Source organism: Manis pentadactyla, chromosome 7, assembly GCF_030020395.1.
Source record: "Manis pentadactyla isolate mManPen7 chromosome 7, mManPen7.hap1, whole genome shotgun sequence".
Classification (NCBI taxonomy): Eukaryota; Metazoa; Chordata; class Mammalia; order Pholidota; family Manidae; genus Manis; species Manis pentadactyla.
Genome location: NC_080025.1, coordinates 62,144,931 through 62,165,280, shown reverse-complemented (window position 1 = coordinate 62,165,280; position 20,350 = coordinate 62,144,931). Strand labels below are relative to the sequence as shown.

General features: G+C 36.5%; 1 protein-coding gene across 5 annotated transcripts in view; it reads left to right on the top strand.

Annotated features, from left to right (window-relative positions):
* The window catches only part of MAGI2 (membrane associated guanylate kinase, WW and PDZ domain containing 2), a 1,519,032-nt gene that overhangs the window by 907,630 nt on the left and 591,052 nt on the right, over positions 1-20,350 (top strand). For all 5 annotated transcript variants that reach the window (XM_057504444.1, XM_057504445.1, XM_057504443.1 and 2 more), the window contains one exon: positions 8,458-8,577. In XM_057504444.1, coding sequence (XP_057360427.1) covers positions 8,458-8,577 — 120 coding nt within the window. The remainder of the gene's footprint in view (positions 1-8,457; positions 8,578-20,350) is intronic.

Sequence of the window (20,350 nt, the reverse complement as noted above, 5' to 3'; positions counted from 1 at the left end):
AAATCAAAAGTTCAAAACTGAATTAACTGGTAACAAAAGGGGCATTCGTCTTCTTCCTATTAAAAAATTCAGGAACTGAATCATCAAGGCAAGAATCTTGAGATTATGGTTTGTTCCTGTATTTATGAGTGAAAGTGCAGTATCCCTTTCTCCTGGGGACAGGTTTATTATATATTGTGGGAATAGATCAAAAGCTAAGATTACAGCTATTTAGGAATCTTATTTTACTTGTTAGTCATTTCGTCTGGTCACATCTCCATATCCATGAGCAGTAGCTTGTTCTGCACTGCGAATGCAAGTGAACAAAGACGACACCTTGATGGGGAAAGTAGTTGGTGCAGGTAAAGTTTCTTCAGCAACCCAGTGGGCAGAGGAAATGGACTTTGGTATGAAGGAGTGGATAACATTTAGGGTACTAACCCTTTTTCAGCAAAACAGTGATAATTTAAATTTTATGCAGTTATGAAATCACTCACTTTGCCCTAGCTTTTCCTCACTAAGTAGTTGCTTGTGGGTTTGCGGTCAACGATGTCTTGGTACTGTCAGTAATTATGATCATTTAGTGTAGGAGCCTTAAAGTATAGAATGTAAATGTATGTGTCAACTTAAAAAATGATCACCTTAAACACTGCCTACCTTTCTTATTCAGTATCAAGTGACAAAGAATGATAAACTCTGACATCTCTCACTTCTACCCTTCATTTTTCTCCTGTGTTTACACCAGAGACATGATTGTGTAAGTGAAATCATAAAATTAATGAAGGGATATGTTTGTCTAAATAATTTGTTCCCACAGAGTTTTATGGGTAATAATTCCAAAATGCATGCTGCCTATGCCCTGATTTAGTCTGATTAGTATAGTTGTAGACGAGCTGTAATGCAACATTTAATGAGTCAGGTTCCTTAGCTTAGGGAAATAACAAGATGCTATTTTTTCTTACTTGCTGGAGACCCACAAGTTTTTCATTCATGTCTTCTATTTTTTGGCATACTTTTTCTTTAATGCAAGATATCTTCTGCATTAGGTACTTGTTTTTTCTGGCCATATTATCATTTATCACTCCTGGTGAGCTATATTCAAGTCTCCTATGTCTTTCAGAAAGTAAGTCACTGTGTTACACACTTAGGACCAAAATATTTTACATTATTTCAAATAATAATGGAGGTTTTCTTTATAGGCAGATATAAGTGGAGATTTTCCCATTATTTTCCAAATCCAGTTAACCCCTAAGAGAACTATGAAAAAGCAATGTACAGTAGTGTAAGAGAACACTTTGGTAATCCAGTATACCTCTCATGACCCTGTTTACTTACACACCAATAAATGAAGAATGACCTGTTTTTCCTCTGAACCCAAAGCACAGCTATAGATTACTCTAGGGCCAAAACCAAGTCATGCTTTATGAGTTGCTGTAGTTAAATTAATGATGAAATTGAACACTACTTTTAGTATAAGTTTCTTGAGATCTGAGGTTACAACAGTGGTTCTCAAATTATTGTCCCTGAACTTAGTTGCATCAATATCATGTGGGAACTTGATAGAAATGCAAATTTTAACCCACCCAAGACTTACTGAATCAGAAACTCTGGTCTTGCTACCCAGCAATCCGTGTTTAACAAGTCAAGTCCTCCACGTGATTCTGAGGCATCCTACACTTTAGGAACTACCCATTTGGGGATAATACTGCCCCAATCCAAACTGTTAAGATGTAAGACAGTAACTGGTGCCATGTGGGACTTTAGTCTGAGCCTTTATATCTGGAGATCTTCATGGTGAGATTTCTTCTTCAGAAACTTCTCTGTGTCTGAAAGATACACAATATTATTAGTATATGCCAATGCACCATTAAACAGTTATTGGCAGTCTGTTGTTTTAGGGGATAAGAGAATTTTCAAATGATTACTAAGGTTTAGAGCAATATACTGTCAAGAAAATAAGTTGAAGCTACTAGTAGTATTTTGCAAATGAATTCATCAAATCTTCAGTATTTTATAAAGCATGCACAGTGTTTTATTAGGCAGTAAATAATTCTTATACCTAATAGGTGATTAATTGAATCAAATTGCAAGTTTTACATTTTGATCTCAATCCACTCCACCCCATCAACAGATATGAAATCTTTGAAGCTCTCTTTGCTTTATAATCTATTACATAAGATTCAGTGACCCAAATTATGTTATTTTCCTTGCTTACTTTAGCTGTATGTCTGAAAGCCTACTTCTGGACTTCATGTGATTGAAAATGAATGTAATAAAAGTCCAGTTCTAGTCTGATTATGTAAAAAATTGATTAGAGGCATTGGCCAAAGAATCTCTTGAATGTCTTTATTGGAAGCACATACACAGATCTGGTGCTGGTGTTCACACTTGCTATTGAGTAACTGACAAACTAAAGAAGTGTCTTCAGGAATCTAAGCATAAGTTCATTAAAGATCAAATCCAGAAGAAGTCACTATAGTTGTCAAGATTTATTTTCTCCAGCTTGCAGTTGAGAAAGATCAAGAATAAATAGATAATATATTCAGAAACACGCATAAGATGAGAATTCACTTTCTCAGATTCTCACACCGTGACCCATCTGCTTAGAACACATTGGCTATTAATGATCAATTCCCAAGTCTGTTTCCTTAGCAAATATGCTATCGGGTGCCTGCACTGCAATGAGCCTGTAGAACTTCCGGTGCATCAAAATAGATCACAATAGATGACTGCAGTGACTGTCATCTAGGTTGTAACACTTTCCTATAAGCCAATGACTGTTTTTTTTTAAATTAGGAAATATCAGCAGGCTGAAGGGAAATCTGCTTTAGAATTACATTCACCACAAATGTCATGCTCTTTTCTTTTTAAGGCAAAAGGAGCAATGTTCGTTCATTTAAAAAGCAGAAGAAAAAAAATTCCATTGGCACCCCCAGTTGCCATGGTAGCAAAATGACAAGTGGCCTTCATGTGCTTTTCACTCTGTATCAATAATAAGCTAACCATTTGAGAGCAAATTCATTCCCTTCAGACCTGTCTTCTCAACAGAAGTACTGTGTGCTTTCGTTAACTCATGAAGGAGGTGTTATTCATGCAGTACTTAACTTAGCAATTATTAAATGGGTTGTTTTTTAAAGACATGAATCAGTAAGAGAGAAATCAAAGACTCAGTTTAGTAGCATTTCCTCTGTTTCCATTCTATTTATTTTTCCTTCAGTGGAGTGGGTCTAGAAGACATAATAAAGAATGAAATATATAAACCATAATTTGGATAATAAAATTTATTTTGAATTTATCTAAATACCACTTAGGAAAGTTCCAACCACATATTGAAGAGCAATAAAAGGAGGTGAGCTTCGACTTTAGCTCTGTGATGAATCACCTGTATTTTCTCTTTTATTCTCTTAGTTTCCACGCAATTCCCAATGCTGGGTGATTACTAGTTATTGCTATGAGTCTTGCCTCACTGACACCCCTCTATTCATAATCTTCTGAGTTGCAAAAGTAACTATAATTATTACAGCATAAAAATAAGTAACTGCTTCAGGTAATACAACTTAACTATTTCTCCAGCTTAGATATTAATTACCTTTAGCTATAAATTACCATTATAATAACACTTCATTACATTTCACATTATTTACCTTATTTCTAGAATCATATTTCTTTACAAAGAGCGGTTCCTAGGTCACCAGTTGCTTTCACCTTCTTCAGCCAGTTGCTTTCTCCTTCTGGTGATTTAACAATTGATTTAACACCAACTAAAATCTTTTCTTCCTGGACACATAGACCTAAAATCATGCTTTCTGACTATGTTATTGAAGGTCCTATGCCTGTGGATGAAATTTAAATGACCCACTAAGCAGATTTTATGGGCCCTTTCACCTTTTTCAAATGACTCAGCAAATGGTGAAAAAACTTCTTGCAACCTTGTTCACAGACCTGTAAGTGTCTGCCTAACGGAAGTCTAAGGACCCTTGTAAATAGTGACTAAACCGTTGTGTCCCACATGTTAGGGTGTGATCAAAGGAAATCAGTCTGTATGTCAACTTAGGTTTCTTTACATCCAGACAATATGGGGTAATCTGGGTCTTTAGGCAAAATAACTTTTTCTTTTTAAAGAAGTATTAGCCTCAGTAAAATTGACTCACTTGAAACTTTGATTATAAGAGATTCCAAAAATAAGATACCGTCAATGATATTTGTTAGAATTGTCTTATTCTTAGTAGTACTATTAATATTGCTAAAGAGGAGTACAATCTTGTTAGTGTAGTGTTTATGGTTTTTGAAACATTTTATAATACTCCTTCATATCTATTATTTACCTCACTGAATAAGAAAACTGATGCTGAACTAAATGATGTTTTAACCCAGGAGCACATCCCTAAAATTTTTAAACAAAAATAGAATGCAGATGTTCTGAACTTCAGTTCTAAGAACCCTTTGCCACATCATGCTTCCATCTTCTTCCTTTAAAAATAATATGTGTATGTGTATGTGTGTGTATATATATATGTATATATGTCTCTGTGTGCATGTACATCAGTCATCAGAGCCCACCATGCACTGTCACACTTATCAATCCTATGAAAATAACCTTGAAAGTTCAAAAATACCTATGTTGGGCACCAATGTGTAAGCTGCTTGAACTAAGCTACACCAAGCAGTTTGTGAAATATGTGAATTTCTCTTTAGAAATTTTGTGATTCTTTCCAAAATACAATGAGGCTCCTGTGGATCTCCTGTTGATTTCCAGAGGTTCTCTAGCCAAGTGGTCACTCTGGGAAGCCTGCAGCCTGCAAGAATAGTAGATCTCTGCTTCCTCTCAGACCCTTTATAACCTTTTTCTTCTCTTCCAACTTTTCTCTGTGTTTTCTAAGCTAACAGTTAAACATCTCAATAAATGACCCACTAAATAGTGCATAGGTGCTAATGATTTGACTTATGGTTATTTAACAATTGACTTATGGTTGTTTAACATTTAAGTTATGGTCATTTAACCCTTTATAGCATACTATATAACTTATTTCTAAATTATGTTTTTTGTTTATTCTCTCTCCTTGTTGAATGCAAGTTCCCCATGAGGGAAGGGATCCTATTCCATGGTAATTCAAAGATATATTCCAACTATCTTCAATGGTGCTTGGCACATAGTAAATAAGTGCTCAGTTAGTATTTGTAGCAGGAATTCATGGGGGAAAAAACTATCCATGATACCATCTCTGCTCTTCCAGACAATACTTAACATATAATCCTTTTTGAATGCTTAATATGTTCTAGACATTGTATTAAGTACCTTATGTGGATTATCTCAACTGTTCTTCAAATCAGCTGTCTGAAGTTGCTACCCATTATACAGATAAGAAAACTAGAGTTTCTAGAGGTAAAAGACCTTCCTCGAGGTAATACTGATAGCAAATGGCAGACCTCCAGCAAGCCCAGACAGTTTGATACCATGACTTACATTTGTATCTACTATTGTGTATGTTTTAAGAGACTTTCTGTTTTGTGTGTAAACCAAAGAGTAATTATAATGCTGGAAATTTTAGTCTTAAAGGAAAGGAGAGTGCCACATGGCAGGCGAGAAAGGAAGATACTGCTTAAGCAGAATATTCTGAAATTATGTCATCTCACACATTCCATCAAGGCAAGACCATTTGAAGGACTCAACCTGACATACTATGACAGTTGCCTTTTATTGTGAGTAATGGAATCGGAGCTTTTTTCTGACTCTTTCTAATAACTTTCAGTATATTCCTCTTCTTATCTTTTTCAACCAAATTTCTTGACTAGAGATGAGGTAGATGCGCCCTTTGGAGAGGGTCTGTGATTGGCCTCTCTTTTTGCAGGGCTCCCTGGAGAGTGCAGTGATAAGCCACATGGGAAAGTCGGGCACACCAGGGCCGTCACTGGTGCCTGGTTCCTGAAGGCAGATTTTAGGACAGAGTAGTGCAGAAGGGGAGGGTGATACTGTGGAGCCAAGGGCCATAGAATGTTGTCAAATATTTGGAGATGGAGTAAAAGAGTGAGAGACACCTCAAATGTGACTCCAAGGGAGCCTTTCAAAGCGTGCATGACTGGCGGAGCTGTGGTGACATTAACAGAGGAGCAAGATGGAGGAAAATATGTTTTCATTATGATGTGTTCCTGAAATGCTGAGTCCAATTTGCCGTCTGTGAGGGTAGAATAAAAACATTTTTAGATACGTGAAGTCTCAGAAAATGGAATTCCCATACAGCCTTTGACAGCTTCTAACTGGTGTGCCCTGCCAAAATGAAGGAGTAGCCCACAAGAAGAGGCATGGGATCAGAGGGGATACAACACAGGGAAGAGGCAAAGTGAATCTTGCCTGGATGATGGCAAATGACCCCAGTATGGCAACTATGTGGTCAGAAAAGTCTGGACTGGAGAAGGTCAGAGGCTCCAGGAGAGGTTTTTTTTCAATAGGACAAATTAGATGGAAATACCAAATATAGTTGTTTATTTTGAGAGGAGAGTTATCCAACAAGGAGAAAGTTAATGAATTTAATTATCAATTATTGTAAGAAAATTGGAAATGAGAACATTAAATCTGGAAAAAACAAAAACTTATACATGGTCCTCCCAAAAAGAGCATAACCACAAACATGTTCAGTGGAATTTGGTGCAGGCGAGTAAGTCCTGCCAAGTCAGCGGCCCTAGAAACTGCCCTCAAGCATGTGGTCCTGTGCACACAAAGAGTGCTGGGAGTGCATCACCACACCGCAAGTAGCTAATCAATCGAAGTATGTAGCTTCTGAAATATGCAGGTAAATTAGGAAGGAAAATTGAAACTTTGTTATGTGACTTTTCTTAATGATTACAGCGTGTTCTAGATAAACAGAAAAACAAACTGATTGCCAAAACCCATGTTAATGCACTTTTAATTTACAAGGGTTAAGCACATAAAAAAGTCAGAATATTGAAAGTTAAGGTTCTCATAGAACCGTTAATTTGACAACATTATGCATACTAGGTGTGGGAGGATTATATTTTACAGCATAAAAGCAGAAGGAAATACTGCAAAATGGCTCAGGTAAGCAAAATAAAATAACAAATTCAAGGGAAAGCCATTAAACATGATTATGGAAAAAAAATTGTTTTGCAGCCCCCAAAGTAGGGTTATAAAATTTAATTGTAGAAAATAATGCCTTCAAATCTTAAAAAAAATGTTTTCAACAGAAATTATTCCTTTTTACCCCAAATCAGTTTTCCTAGCACATTGTATACTCTCGTGTGCAGTCCGGATTTGATCCTAACAGACCAAAGGAGAGAGCTGACTGGCTCTTTTCATGACTAAGCTGATGAAGACTCCAGAGAGTGAAAATTGAATTTAAGGGTTTGAAATACTTTGTGCTTAGTATACAGAGAATATGGAGAAGATTTTAAGTATGATGAATCCTGCCAGTGTACCATTATTTGCCCTCTGTATATTTCTGCATATTGTTTGCATGTGTGCATTATGGAAATTCCAATTGTGCTGAATGTCTTAGATAGGTGATATAGAAAAAGAAAACAAGAAACTTAAGTCATGTTCAAGGAAGGAAGTGAGCCAGAAAACAAATCCACAGCCTTTAATGTGCCTCTGATTTGGTTCCTGGATCAGAAGCTGAACAGCATGTCTGGAAGCCTGAGTTCTCCAATACAGCTGTACTGAGTCTGCGTCCCTCAGGAGGCTGATGTCCCTGTCACCTTGGCTTCAGAAGCTCAGTTCCCTCTGTAGGTGATGCAGGAAACAAGAGCGGTATCCATGCAGTAACCCCGGAACTGTGTCACCTCCCAGTTCAGTCAGAGTTCAAGGCAACAGTGAAAGAAAGAAGGAGGGAAGAAGGAAATGATATTATTAACATTATAACACTAATGCTATTATAATTGTTACTCAATACAATTATTCATTATTTAATTTTAAGTAATGGCAAAGATTTTGTGCTCCTTTAAATCAGCTCTGTTAATTATTTGGTACAAAATAACAAATGAAAACCAACTGTCCCCTCCCCCAGGGGAACAGATCATGGAAATATAAATCAGCACTTCACTCACATTTCTATTTTCCATTGTATTTTATGTCATAGCAAAGCAATCCACAGAACAATAGAGGTCCATTCATGGAAGTGAGATAAGTAAATTCCTGAGCTAGCAGACTCCTGGTCCAATATTCAAGCCACCTCTTCAAAAACAGCACAATGGTCTGCATTTTTCACTGAAAAATCTGTGCAGCCACATTCCATGGCAATGAACTCTTTTTATAAGTTTGATGAAGAAAAATGCTTTGTATATTTACTTTAATCCTTATGCCCTGTTATTTTCCATTTCCAAACAAACAGAAGGACAAATGCAAACTGCCAACTCGCAGGATGTACAAACAAGTGTTATTGAATATTCAGAAGTATGGTGGTATTTCTAAAGTTCAACAAAAAATCACTTAGAGTCTTTCTTTTGTGTATATTTTTTCTTATTCAGGCACCACAAGGCCACATAAGGAGGGTGAGGTCCCTGGAGTGGACTATATTTTCATCACCGTTGAAGATTTTATGGAATTGGAGAAAAGTGGTGCTCTCCTAGAAAGCGGGACTTATGAAGGTAAGCATAATTCGACTGCTAAATCGATTCCTTTCATGTCACATTTTTTTCTCATTTTGTTGAAATGCATGAGGATACCAGGTTACCAATATGCTACTGATTTGGTTTGGGAGCTTTAATAAGGTCGTTTTAGAAATATATTTCCTAAAGAAAAGTTAGAATAGATATACCCACTGAAGTCTTCTTGTGATTGCCTCCTGAGGTTAAGCTGTGGTCTCCCAGATACAAAATCTTCATCTCTATGTAGCATATAAAAGAGCACAGGGCTTGAGTTCCAGTCCTGTCATTATCTTTGTGCAGCTTCCTCCAGTAACTTCACTTCACTGGCCTTCATATGCCTCCTGGGAGAAAAGATAAGAGTAGGAAAATATGCTCTGTGACTGAACTCCAAAGGTTTACCACTATAGCTGGTCTGCTGTGTACCTGAGTCACACCTGGACAGCAGATGAAACCAAAACCTTGAATGTGGGAAGTCTGTTTCAGAGGGAAAAGCACTGTATAACATGAGCCACTCAGTGCCAAATCTGGCTTTACCACTTAACCACTATAAATATTAGGTAACCCAGTTAGTATCTCTAAACCTCAGTAGTCTTAGATGTAAAAGGGGAATGATAAATAACCTGTTGATTGATGGCATTTATACGTTTAAGTAATATGTACATGCATGTACTTTATGTCTGATGAAATCATATACCAGTCAATGTATAACAAAATTTTTAAATAATATAACTAAAAAATCTGGTATAAAATCAATTATTTTATTCCTATCTCACAGTTACCATATGTGTAAACTTTATTTATATGTATTATTAAGTCTAAAGATGAATCCAGCTTTACTGAACTTCAGTTAATAGTGAGTGATACTAAAAATATAACTCAGTATATACATTGCTGCTTAGCCCATCAAATAACTGAGGTCTACCATCAGCAAATAGCTGAGTTTGTTAACAGTTTGGCCCTCCACTTCCTCCTTCGTTTACTTGTGAATGTCCAGTGAACTATAGTTATTTAAGAACTCAGTATTTTTAAGTTGTTAGAAGTATTAAAAATCTCTTCTTTTACTTCTCACTCCTAAGGCAGTTTAAGCTGGAACATATGCCTAAATTATAACTGAGACATTAGTTGCTTATTGCCACATATACAGGAAATAGGCAAAAATATCCAAGAAAAGATAATGGCTTTATACGTGAGTGTTGTTTCTTTGTCAAAAATGGATAATATTGTAGATTGATTGATAATATTTTAGATACAAAAGCTGTGTTGATCACATAAGCAGCCTTAAATTATATATGAAAATGTCTATATAAATCATAGAAAATAATTATACCAAGGAAGTCAGAGTAAATAAACAATAAATTTTGTAGTATATTTTCATGTGGGCTTTGTGACATTATTTAGTAGCATTCTTTAGTTTGCATGTCTGCCAATAACAATGTATTGTATTCAACTGCCTTATTTAAATATCATGTTTATGTAGCAAAGAACCAATGGCTCAACATATAGGAGCATTTCAAAAGTATGATGAATAATATGACTTCTTTTTGTTTTTAAAATTAAAAACTGTATTAACTGTATATGGAAGGTGAAAAAATTCAACCAAATGGTTTGTTAAGTCAGTATTCTCATGATAAACTAAGTGTCATGAAATTTAATATCTATAGTTTAAAATCCAGCCTAGCTTAAATTTTAGGCTCCAATCAAATTCTGAGGGAAATGCCCTGAAACCATATAAACATAACTAAGTTTTGTGAGCCAAGGTGAATTGTCCTGAATCTTCTTTAGACATCTTTACAGCACTGAGAGTTTAGTTTGCTGTTTGGTACCAACTTGTTAATTCCCCCAGGATGCATAGAACTGATCATTGAATAACAAGGCTGATTTATATATTCACGACTTTGGGGGAATCACTCATTGTTTACAAATGTACATTGTGTACTTGGATAAATAAGAAGCTCTTTTCTCAGGTCACATAACTATTCTGGGCAGACACATTAGAAACGTTCTCAAACCTCAGGATCGTCCCACACTGATAGCCAAGGAGCTAGGAGAATTGGCATTCTACTAAGAGTCACTGTTGTTGCTTCAGGACTGATCATAAGCTCTAGACTCAAGGCTACCCCTTACTGTATTATTTGTCAAAAAACCTAAGGAATGCCTTTTCTGCAATTGCTGCTTTCAGAGTATACAGAGTAACAATCACGTGCTCTTCAACTAGGCAAAGAAAGGCCTGAGAGCTTTTACATGTCAAACTTTCATGATACCAGTATCTCATATGGTTTTTTAACTAGAATTCCAGTTTCCCTGTGTTGCATATTCTCCCATCTGCATTGTTTGGGCCATTCCTTCCTTCTGTACTCCTTTCTAAAACCATCTGTGCCTTCTCAGTGCTCTTTATAGCCCCCAGCCAGTCTAGAAAATTCATATCTGGCATCTGTGAATCCACTAAAGAAATTAAGAAGACATTTAGTTACTTTCAGCATTAAGGTTACAGACTTGTTAAACATGTGGGGGTCCTTAAAGCCAATTCTAACCTACAAGCCACAACAGTAAGGGTGCTGAATACAGCTGGAGGTAGGGAGATAGCCCCTGCTTCTTCTTGCCCATAAATGCTTCCAAAATAGGTGCATTTCTTGTCAGCCACTGGGAACACATTTATTTTTCATTAGCAAAGATCAAGGAAGACCTGTATAAAATGTCTTGTTATGTCATCATTGAGAAAACCAGCCTTATAGTGTTCCTATGCTTCACTCCACCACTCAATTTAGAACAGGAAACACCTACCTGAAAAGTAGTTATGAGAAAGAATATATTCTTTTCAGTATTTCTCATATGTATAAATTTTTGACTCACTGTCAATAATTCTAATTTTAATCTTGGTGAATAGATGTAGCTAAAATGGAATTCGTCCTTTGATTAGTAACAAGATGAACTGTGATGAATCGCAGGTCTGCCTCTTAGAAACTGGCTCAAAGTCCTTGCTCCAAAAAGCAACTCTGCTACTTACCAGAGGATGCAAGGAAGGTTTTAATATGGTTGAGTTACCATTTATAGTTATGTCCCATGGTTCTAGGCAGAATTATAGCAGATTCTTAAAGCCTTTTCTTGCATCCCTAACCCTCACCCCTCACCCCAGTCTGAGCACCTCATTTTAGTTTGCTGCATCACAGCTGCTGAATGACCTTGCATATAAATGTTCCAAAGCACTTGGTTCTGATGGACTATTCATGACATGGATGATCTCATGCTCACCTGTTCATATTAAATTGAGTTTAAAATTAAGTTAATAGAACAAGTCCTGACATCACCTCACATACCATAAGCAGTGCTATGAATCTTCACGTCAGACCTGCAAGTGCAGGTTTCATGTGAAACACAGACCACAGAGCTCTTTGGATGAATGCAGATAAAATTGAGATTAAGGCACATGCAAATACAGGTGCAACACTAAAAGCTAAAAATAAATGAGTAGGTCTGGTAATCTAAAGATTAAGTACTCTTAAGGACCTGGAAAGAAGCGCAGGCCTTGGGCACTGTCCAAAGTGCTGAATTACTCAGGGCTGAATGTATCAGGGAATCCTGCCTGACCTGCTTCTTCCAGCTCTCTGGAATATTACATTCAAGGTTTCCCTGATCACTCACACCAGTTGTCTGCCTCAGCCTGTGTTCTGAATGCCAACATTAACCCCAAGCCTCCTGAGCTGTGCCTGGACTCTCATATTATTTAATTCATCTACTGAGATCATCCACAGTCATGTTTCAGAGAAACACTTCTGACGTAACATCCACTACCGCATTTTGCTGTTGTGTTTTTAAATTGAAAGGAAGCTATTTTTTATCTATTGAAGAAGCCACTGACCCTAAAGTTAAATGTTTCCTTTAAATGACATAAGCTCAATTGTAATATTGCCTCAATTTTTAAGAGGACCAAATCAAGATCAGTAAGTTATTTGAGCATTCAATGAAATATAGTGCAAATGTGGTACTCGCCTTCACACTGGCTTCTCCCAATCCTGGACCCTAAGAAATATGGACTCAAACCTACTACCAAGAGCATACCTAGTTTCTTCAACAATTCTGTTATAAAGACTGTGAAAGTGAAGTTTTGTCACTTTTGTACATAAAAGAATGCTGTCTTTCCTGGTGTAGCACATAAAATCCAATAACATTTTAAGTACAAATAACTTTATTAAAAGTAAATTAAGCACTCCTATAATCAGAGAAGAGAAACAACAAATTTAATGTAAATCTGTTTCATTTTACTAAAATCAACATTATCTTTTTATTTAGGGTGACCTTGATGTGTTTATTATTGAAATTTTGAATCTCTATTCCCAATTAAGATAGCATTGGGTGATAAAGAGATCCCATTACAAAGAAAAATCATTACTGGTACTATAAATAGTCTTGAGAAAAAACCATTCTTCTATCAGTCCACGTTTCTACCCACTGAAAGGTAAATAATACTTCCTGAAGAGCAAATCAATGCTTAAAATGATGCTAACATTGTTGTCATTCCAGGAGACCAAAATGAGATAGATTGTAATTGTTTTTTCTCTTTTCTTTTTACTCTAATACAAGAGAAAAAATTTACTGTGTAAGCAATAACCTCCATAACAACAGCAGATTCTTAGAGCTCGGAGTTAAAAGGGTCCAGCTGTTTTTGCAGATCCAGATTGTAACTTTATTTTTCCTTTTGATACTTGCTTCTTTCGCTTTCTTTTGGCAATATTCCTATTGTGCAAGACTGTAAGCCATGCATTTGGGTTTTCATTTTAGGAACACTAAACATTTACATGTAAAGCTCACTAAATGTTTATTTGGACAGTAGAGGGAAAACACATTTAGTGAAGTTTTACACTCCTTTGAGATCTTATAATGCCAGGCTTTTTTTGTAAGTGATTCAATTTGTGTTCAGAACTACTGACAGAGAGTATATGATTTTCACATGCTGCGTTGCTCCTCTGTAAGGCACTAAGACTACAAGTGTTATTGTGCATTAAAATGTGACAAAATTCCCCTTGGTTTGGGACTTGAGTAAGACCAGCTTTTTCCAGAATATGTAAAGCAGATGCCTATTTATAAGTACTTTTTCTCCCAAAAGAGACTGGAAGGAATGAACCAACTAATTAATTAACTAATTCAATATCATCATATAACTTGTAGCTTAGAAACTAAAGTCTAAGAAAATGAAATGACTTGTTTGCTATTACCTAATATACATTAGCATGTTTACTGTTAGTTCTACATGTTTTATTCAGTTGTAGCTGAAATAAACAGGAACAGCACTTTGGGGGTATCTCATTAAAAAAAAAGCCAATATTTAGGGACATGCATGGGACTCACTTCTTCAACTCTTTCACAACACATGATAATAGTAGATAAAGCCTAGGGTTCCAAAATTGTGATTCAGGATTTAATTAATATCCTCTCAAGCTTATGTCTTTAATTATGATGATTTTCCAACTCCTATGCACATTCCCCCATAAAGTTTTATCTGAAGCAAATTGAGCCTTCACCTGGAAAAATATTATATCCTTCCTGTAGTGGGAATAAAAATATGCATAACTTTAAAATTTTCATTTATATTTCTGTCCACTGCTTCAATAAGCAGAACCTATTTGCCTTTGCTGGTAAGATGAATATTTTCAAACCCCCTAAGTCGTTTTTCTGAGTGGACAAAAAATGGATAACTGTATCAATAATAATATTTCATAATTTTTATGTGTATATTGCTGCAGCTGTGAATATATAGAGATACTAGATCTTACAATTCCATGACTTTCAAAGATAGTAAATTTACTCATTCCATAGAAAGCACACAAAGAGTCTTAATCTATGTGAGAGGCCATGTTTCTGTGAAATAACAGCAACATAGTTATGATCAATGGTTCTTACCATTAGTCTTAGACTAGAAATATAGACCCTCCCAAAGGAAAAGTTTTATGTACTCCAGTGATTTTCAGTGGTGTCTGAATGTCCCCTTCCTGTTGAAGCTTTCTGAGGCTTTTTCTATGCATCAGGGAATTGAAAAGTATAACCTAACATCTTATTTCACAAAAGTCATTTTTGTATCTGAATTTCAAATCTGAAAAATGAAACTTCCAGAGAAATTCTTTCCTTATCTCTTCTTTAGTCCTGATCTGAGGTACAAAGAAGTATAGAGTGTGACTAACCACAGATCTGTTATTTCTCTAAGAGACAGTAGAAATGATCAAAAACAGAAAAAGCAGTGCTCTGATTTTTACCATCAGTATTCAAATTTAAAATATGAATTTGCAGATATATCATTTAAAAAAATTTATCAAGGTAACTACAATAAAATGCACAAATCTTAGTGTACAGCTTGATGAATTCTGACATGTAACACCCTCCCCACCTAAACTCTACTGATTGTGCTACCTGATGCTTCATGGACTAAGGGTAACTACCCTTTCCTATAACCCCTATTTTTATTCATGTTCCCTTTATTTTTTCCCTCAAGTATTACAAAGATTTTCTTGATTTCTCTATGCCTAGTACAGAAAGTCAGTGGAAAGTTGGGAAATGGAAGTAATGAGGCCAAATCTATAGGATAGATACAAAGATCCTGAGATGTATTGGAAAATACGTAAATTCAGAAAGTTGTAAAGCAAAGGAATGTGCGTGTGTGTTCTCTCACTAAGGATATTTAAAGGCATTGTAGTTAATGTGGACCTGGTGTGCTTAAAATTTATTAGGTATTCCACAAACATTTTCTGGCCTGTTTTCAATAAGCTAGAAGGGAGCGTGAGTTTGTTTTGTATTCTTTTATTCTTAAGAGAATTAATGGCAAGGAACTGAAAGTAAAATTTTATTAACATAACATATAGAGTCAATAAGTAAACAGTTTTAAACAGTAGGAAGCTCAAACTGAGACGACCCTTTCAATGATGGGTAAGTAAAAGGAAAAGACTTAATTTAAGCTTTTTCTAATCAGTTTTCTTTCTTTTTCTCCCCTACCTCCCTGCCATACCTGAGGATGTCACAGCAGGGGGCATGCATTTGGCTAGAGAAACCTGCCCTTTGGCACTGTTACCTGACATTGGAGGCACTGTTTCCCTGAGGGATCTGTTCCTTCTGGAATCCCACAAGAACAGAAAGGTTCCTCTAGGTCAGGTCCCTCAGATTATTTCCAGGAGGATTAGATACTTCCTATTTCTGCTCCCATTCTCCGAGGGTGAGAGTCAACTGTCTCCATAAAACTTTCAGAGAAAAATCTACTGATGCAGCTCTCGGGTTTCCCTGGAGATGAAGCAAGTGCTATTATACTTGGAGTGAAGTGTAACCCGTTGCAACAAGGTCAATTCCTATCATTTCTACCTACAAGGATGTCCAGGAATACTCATTTTCAAAAAATACTTGCAGATTTGGTACCTTTAACTACTTGCCTCCCTCTTCCCCATCCTCCCTCAATTTAATACGAGTCTCATTTACTATGAGATGAAATAGCAAATTAAAAAAGGATGTGTGCAGTGGTTTATAGAAGGGAGGGTGGGGATGGAGACTCGGGGAGACAGGCACACTGACAGCCTGACAGTGACTGAGTACAGGGGAAAAGTACAGAAAGGGTATAGAAGAAATTAGAAATCAGAGTCACCTTGGGTCTTTCGTTATAATGGGAGTGCTCATCATCTCCCAGAGGACCGCAGAGTATGCAACCCAGCACAGCTATTGATTTTCCGAATAATGAACCTGAGTTATCCAGAAAAGGTTAAGTTAAATGCAGAAAGGTAATATTTGATGAAGAATTTCTTCAAAGGTAATTAAAATGTAAAAGTTTGAACTTCTGAAGGGGAAAGGCTAGAATATTCACCTAAATAGAATACCACACTCTGAAAATGCCAAGCAAATGAAATGCATCCCTTTATATGAAATATCTTAACTATCTTCTGTCTTGAGACAATTTATAATACATTTTCAAATTTGTATTCAATTACAATTGATAACTTGTCTCAGTAATTAATTTATAAACACAATCTATAAACACAAACAGATCTGATGTTCTTATATGCCCCAAATATTCTAAGCATGCATAAATATTCTTTTTATTTTTTATTTTTTATTGAAGGTTAGTTGACACAGTATTACATTAGTTTCACGTGTACAACACAGTGATTCAACATTTATATACATGATAATTCTAGCTAGCAGCTATCACCATACAAAGTTGTTATAATATTTTGACTAGATTCCTTATGCTATACATTACATCCCGGTTACTTGTTTATTTCACAATTGGAGGTCTGTACTTTTTTTTTTTTTTTGAGAGGGCATCTCTCATATTTATTTATCAAATGGTTGTTAACAACAATAAAATTCTGTATAGGGGAGTCAGTGCTCCATGCACAATCATTAATCCACCCCAAGCCTAATTTTTGTCAGTCTCCAATCTTCTAAAGCATAGCGAACAAGTTCTTACATGGAGAACAAATTCATACATAGTGAATAAGTTACATGGTGAACATTACAAGGGCAGTCATCACAGAAACTTTCAGTTTTGCTCATGCATTATGAACTATAAACAATCAGTTCAAATATGAATATTCGTTTGATTTTTATACTTGATTTATATATGGATACCACATTTCTCTCTTTATTATTATTTTTAATAAAATGCTGAAGTGGTAGGTAGATGCAAGATAAAAGTAGAAAACATAGTTTAGTGTTGTAAGAGAGCAAGTGTAGATGATCAGGTGTGTGCCTGTAGACTATGTGTTAATCCAAGCTAGACAAGGGCAATAAAACATCCACGGATGCAGAAAATTTCTCTCAGAACAGGGGGGGTGAGGTTCTAAGCCTCACCTCTGTTGATCCCCAATTTCTCACCTGATGGCCCCCCTGCAACTGTGCCTGTCTTAGGTTGTTCCTCCCATGAGGAATCTTACCCGTCTCTGGCTAACCAGTCATCTTCCAGGGCCATACAGGGAATTGTAAAGTTGGTAAGTGAGAGAGAAGCCTTATTGTTTGAAAAGGTTAGCTTTTTACTTCTTTGCATATTTATGCCCTGTGGCTTCTATGCCCAGCATTTGTCTTGAGGTATCTTTACCACTTGGAAGAATTATGATACTCGCTAAATTCGATATGAGGTACGAATTCTATTTAAGGGTTGTAATTAGGAAGGAAGAAGAAAAGCTATAGAAGTAGCAGGCAGAAGAAAACATGGGAAGATTGATTATTTCTTTGACATATCTTCTTGTAGAGTAACTTCAGCATGTATAGGTTTTAAACTACTAATTAAATTGCACACACACATTAACATAATAGGAGTACAGTTACATAACCAAAGCAGACCTATAATTACTGGCCATCACCAGTGAAACCAAGAAAACCAGTTAGGCACCTTAGGCATTTGTGAAAACTTATCTATGATATGGTGGATATTGTCCAACTGAACTTGAACAATCTGAGAGAAATCAGACAAATTTAAACAACCCATTCCTGGGGAATGTTCACATCCCATATGTTCTTTTAACAGTAGATAGTCTGTAGTTGTAAGATTTTGGAGCACTACAATTTGCACTTCTCCTAATTCTTGGTTGAGTTCCAACAGTATAGATCCAGTCAAATTTGTTGTTTTACTGTATGCACAGGCCAGCTTAGATATCTCCTTCTTCATTCCCATGGCAAGTTCAGGAACCGGTGGGATGAGTGCATCTACAGCTGTAGCAGCGCATGGATCTTTGTTGGGGTTTTTTGATGATCATCTTCTGGTATGAGTCTTCCAGAGAGTGCTGATGTTGGAAGTTCTATTTCATATCGTATCTTAGTTCATTTTCTGGGTGGCCAAATTAGGCTTTGATCCTCTGTATAAACACAAACAGACCCTTTGCCTACACGTTTATATGCCCTTTATACCATTGTGTAGAACTCATTGGAGGTCACCACACAGGAACAGCTTTTTTTGTTGTTGTTGTTATCATTAATCTACACTTATATGATGAACATTATGTTTACTAGGCTCTCCCCTATACAGGTCCCCCCTATAAACCCCTTTACAGTCACTGTCTATCAGCATAGCAAAATGTTGTAGAATCACTACTTGTCTTCTCTGTGTTGTACAGCCCTCCCCTTTCTCCCCCCCATGCATGCTAAACTTAATACCCACCTTCTTATTCCCCCCCTTATCCCTCCCTACCCACCCATCCTCCCCAGTCCCTTTCCCTTTGGTACCTGTTAGTCCATTCTTGAGTTCTGTGATTCTGCTGCTGTTTTGTTCCTTCAGTTTTTCCTTTGTTCTTATACTCCACAGATGAGTGAAATCATTTGGTATTTCTCTTTCTCTGCTTGGCTTATTTCACTGAGCATAATACCCTCCAGCTCCATCCATGTTGCTGCAAATGGTAGGATTTGCCCTTTTCTTATGGCTGAGTAGTATTCCATTGTGTATATGTACCACATCATCTTTATACATTCATCTATCGATGGACATTTAGGTTGCTTCCAATTCTTGGCTATTGTAAATAGTGCTGCAATAAACATAGGGGTGCATCTGTCTTTCTCAAACTTGATTGCTGCGTTCTTAGGGTAAATTCCTAGGAGTGGAATTCCTGGGTCAAATTGTAAGTCTGTTTTGAGCATTTTGATGTACCTCCATACTGCTTTCCACAATGGTTGAACTAATTTACATTCCCACCAGCAGTGTAGGAGGGTTCCCCTTTCTCCACAGCCTCGACAACATTTCTTGTTGTTTGTTTTTTGGATGGCAACCATCCTTACTGGTGTGAGGTGATACCTCATTGTAGTTTTAATCTGCATTTCTCTGATAATTAGTGATGTGGAGCATCTTTTCATGTGTCTGTTGGCCATCTGTATTTCTTTTTCAGAAAACTGTCTGTTCATTTCCTCTGCCCATTTTTTAATTGGGTTATTTGTTTTTTGATTGTTGAGGCATGTGAGCTCTTTATATATTTTGGACGTCAAGCCTTTATCGGATCTGTCATTTTCAAATATATTCTCCCATACTGTAGGGTTCCTTTTTGTTCTATTGATGGTGTCTTTGGCTGTACAGAAGCTTTTCAGCTTAATATAGTCCCACTTGTTCATTTTTGCTATTGTTTTCCTTGCCCGGGGAGATATGTTCAAGAAGAGGTCACTCATGTTTACGTCTAAGAGGCTTTTGCCTATGTTTTTTTCCAAGAGTTTAATGGTTTCATGACTTACATTCAGGACTTTGATCCAATTTGAGTTTACTTTTGTATATGGGGTTAGACAATGATCCAGTTTCATTCTCCTACATGTAGCTGTCCAGTTTTGGCAGCACCATCTGTTGAAGAGACTGTAATTTTGCCATTGTATGTCCATGGCTCCTTTATCAAATATTAATTGACCATATATGTCTGGGTTAATGTCTGGATTCTCTAGTCTGTTCCATTGGTCTGTGGCTCTGTTCTTGTGCCAGTACCAAATTGTCTTGATTACTGTGGCTTTATAGTAGAGCTTGAAGTTGGGGAGTGAGATCCCCCCTGCTTTATTCTTCTTTCTCAGGATTGCTTTGGCTATTTGGGGTCTTTGGTGTTTCCATATGAATTTTTGAATTATTTGTTCCAGTTCATTGAAGAATGTTGCTGGTAGTTTCATAGGGATTGCATCAAATCTGTATATTGCTTTGGGCAGGATGGCCATTTTGACGATATTAATTCTTCCTAGCCACAAGCATGGGATGAGTTTCCATCTGTTAGTGTCCCCTTTAATTTCTCTTAAGAGTGACTTGTAGTTTTCAGAGTATAAGTCTTTCACTTCTTTGGTTAGGTTTATT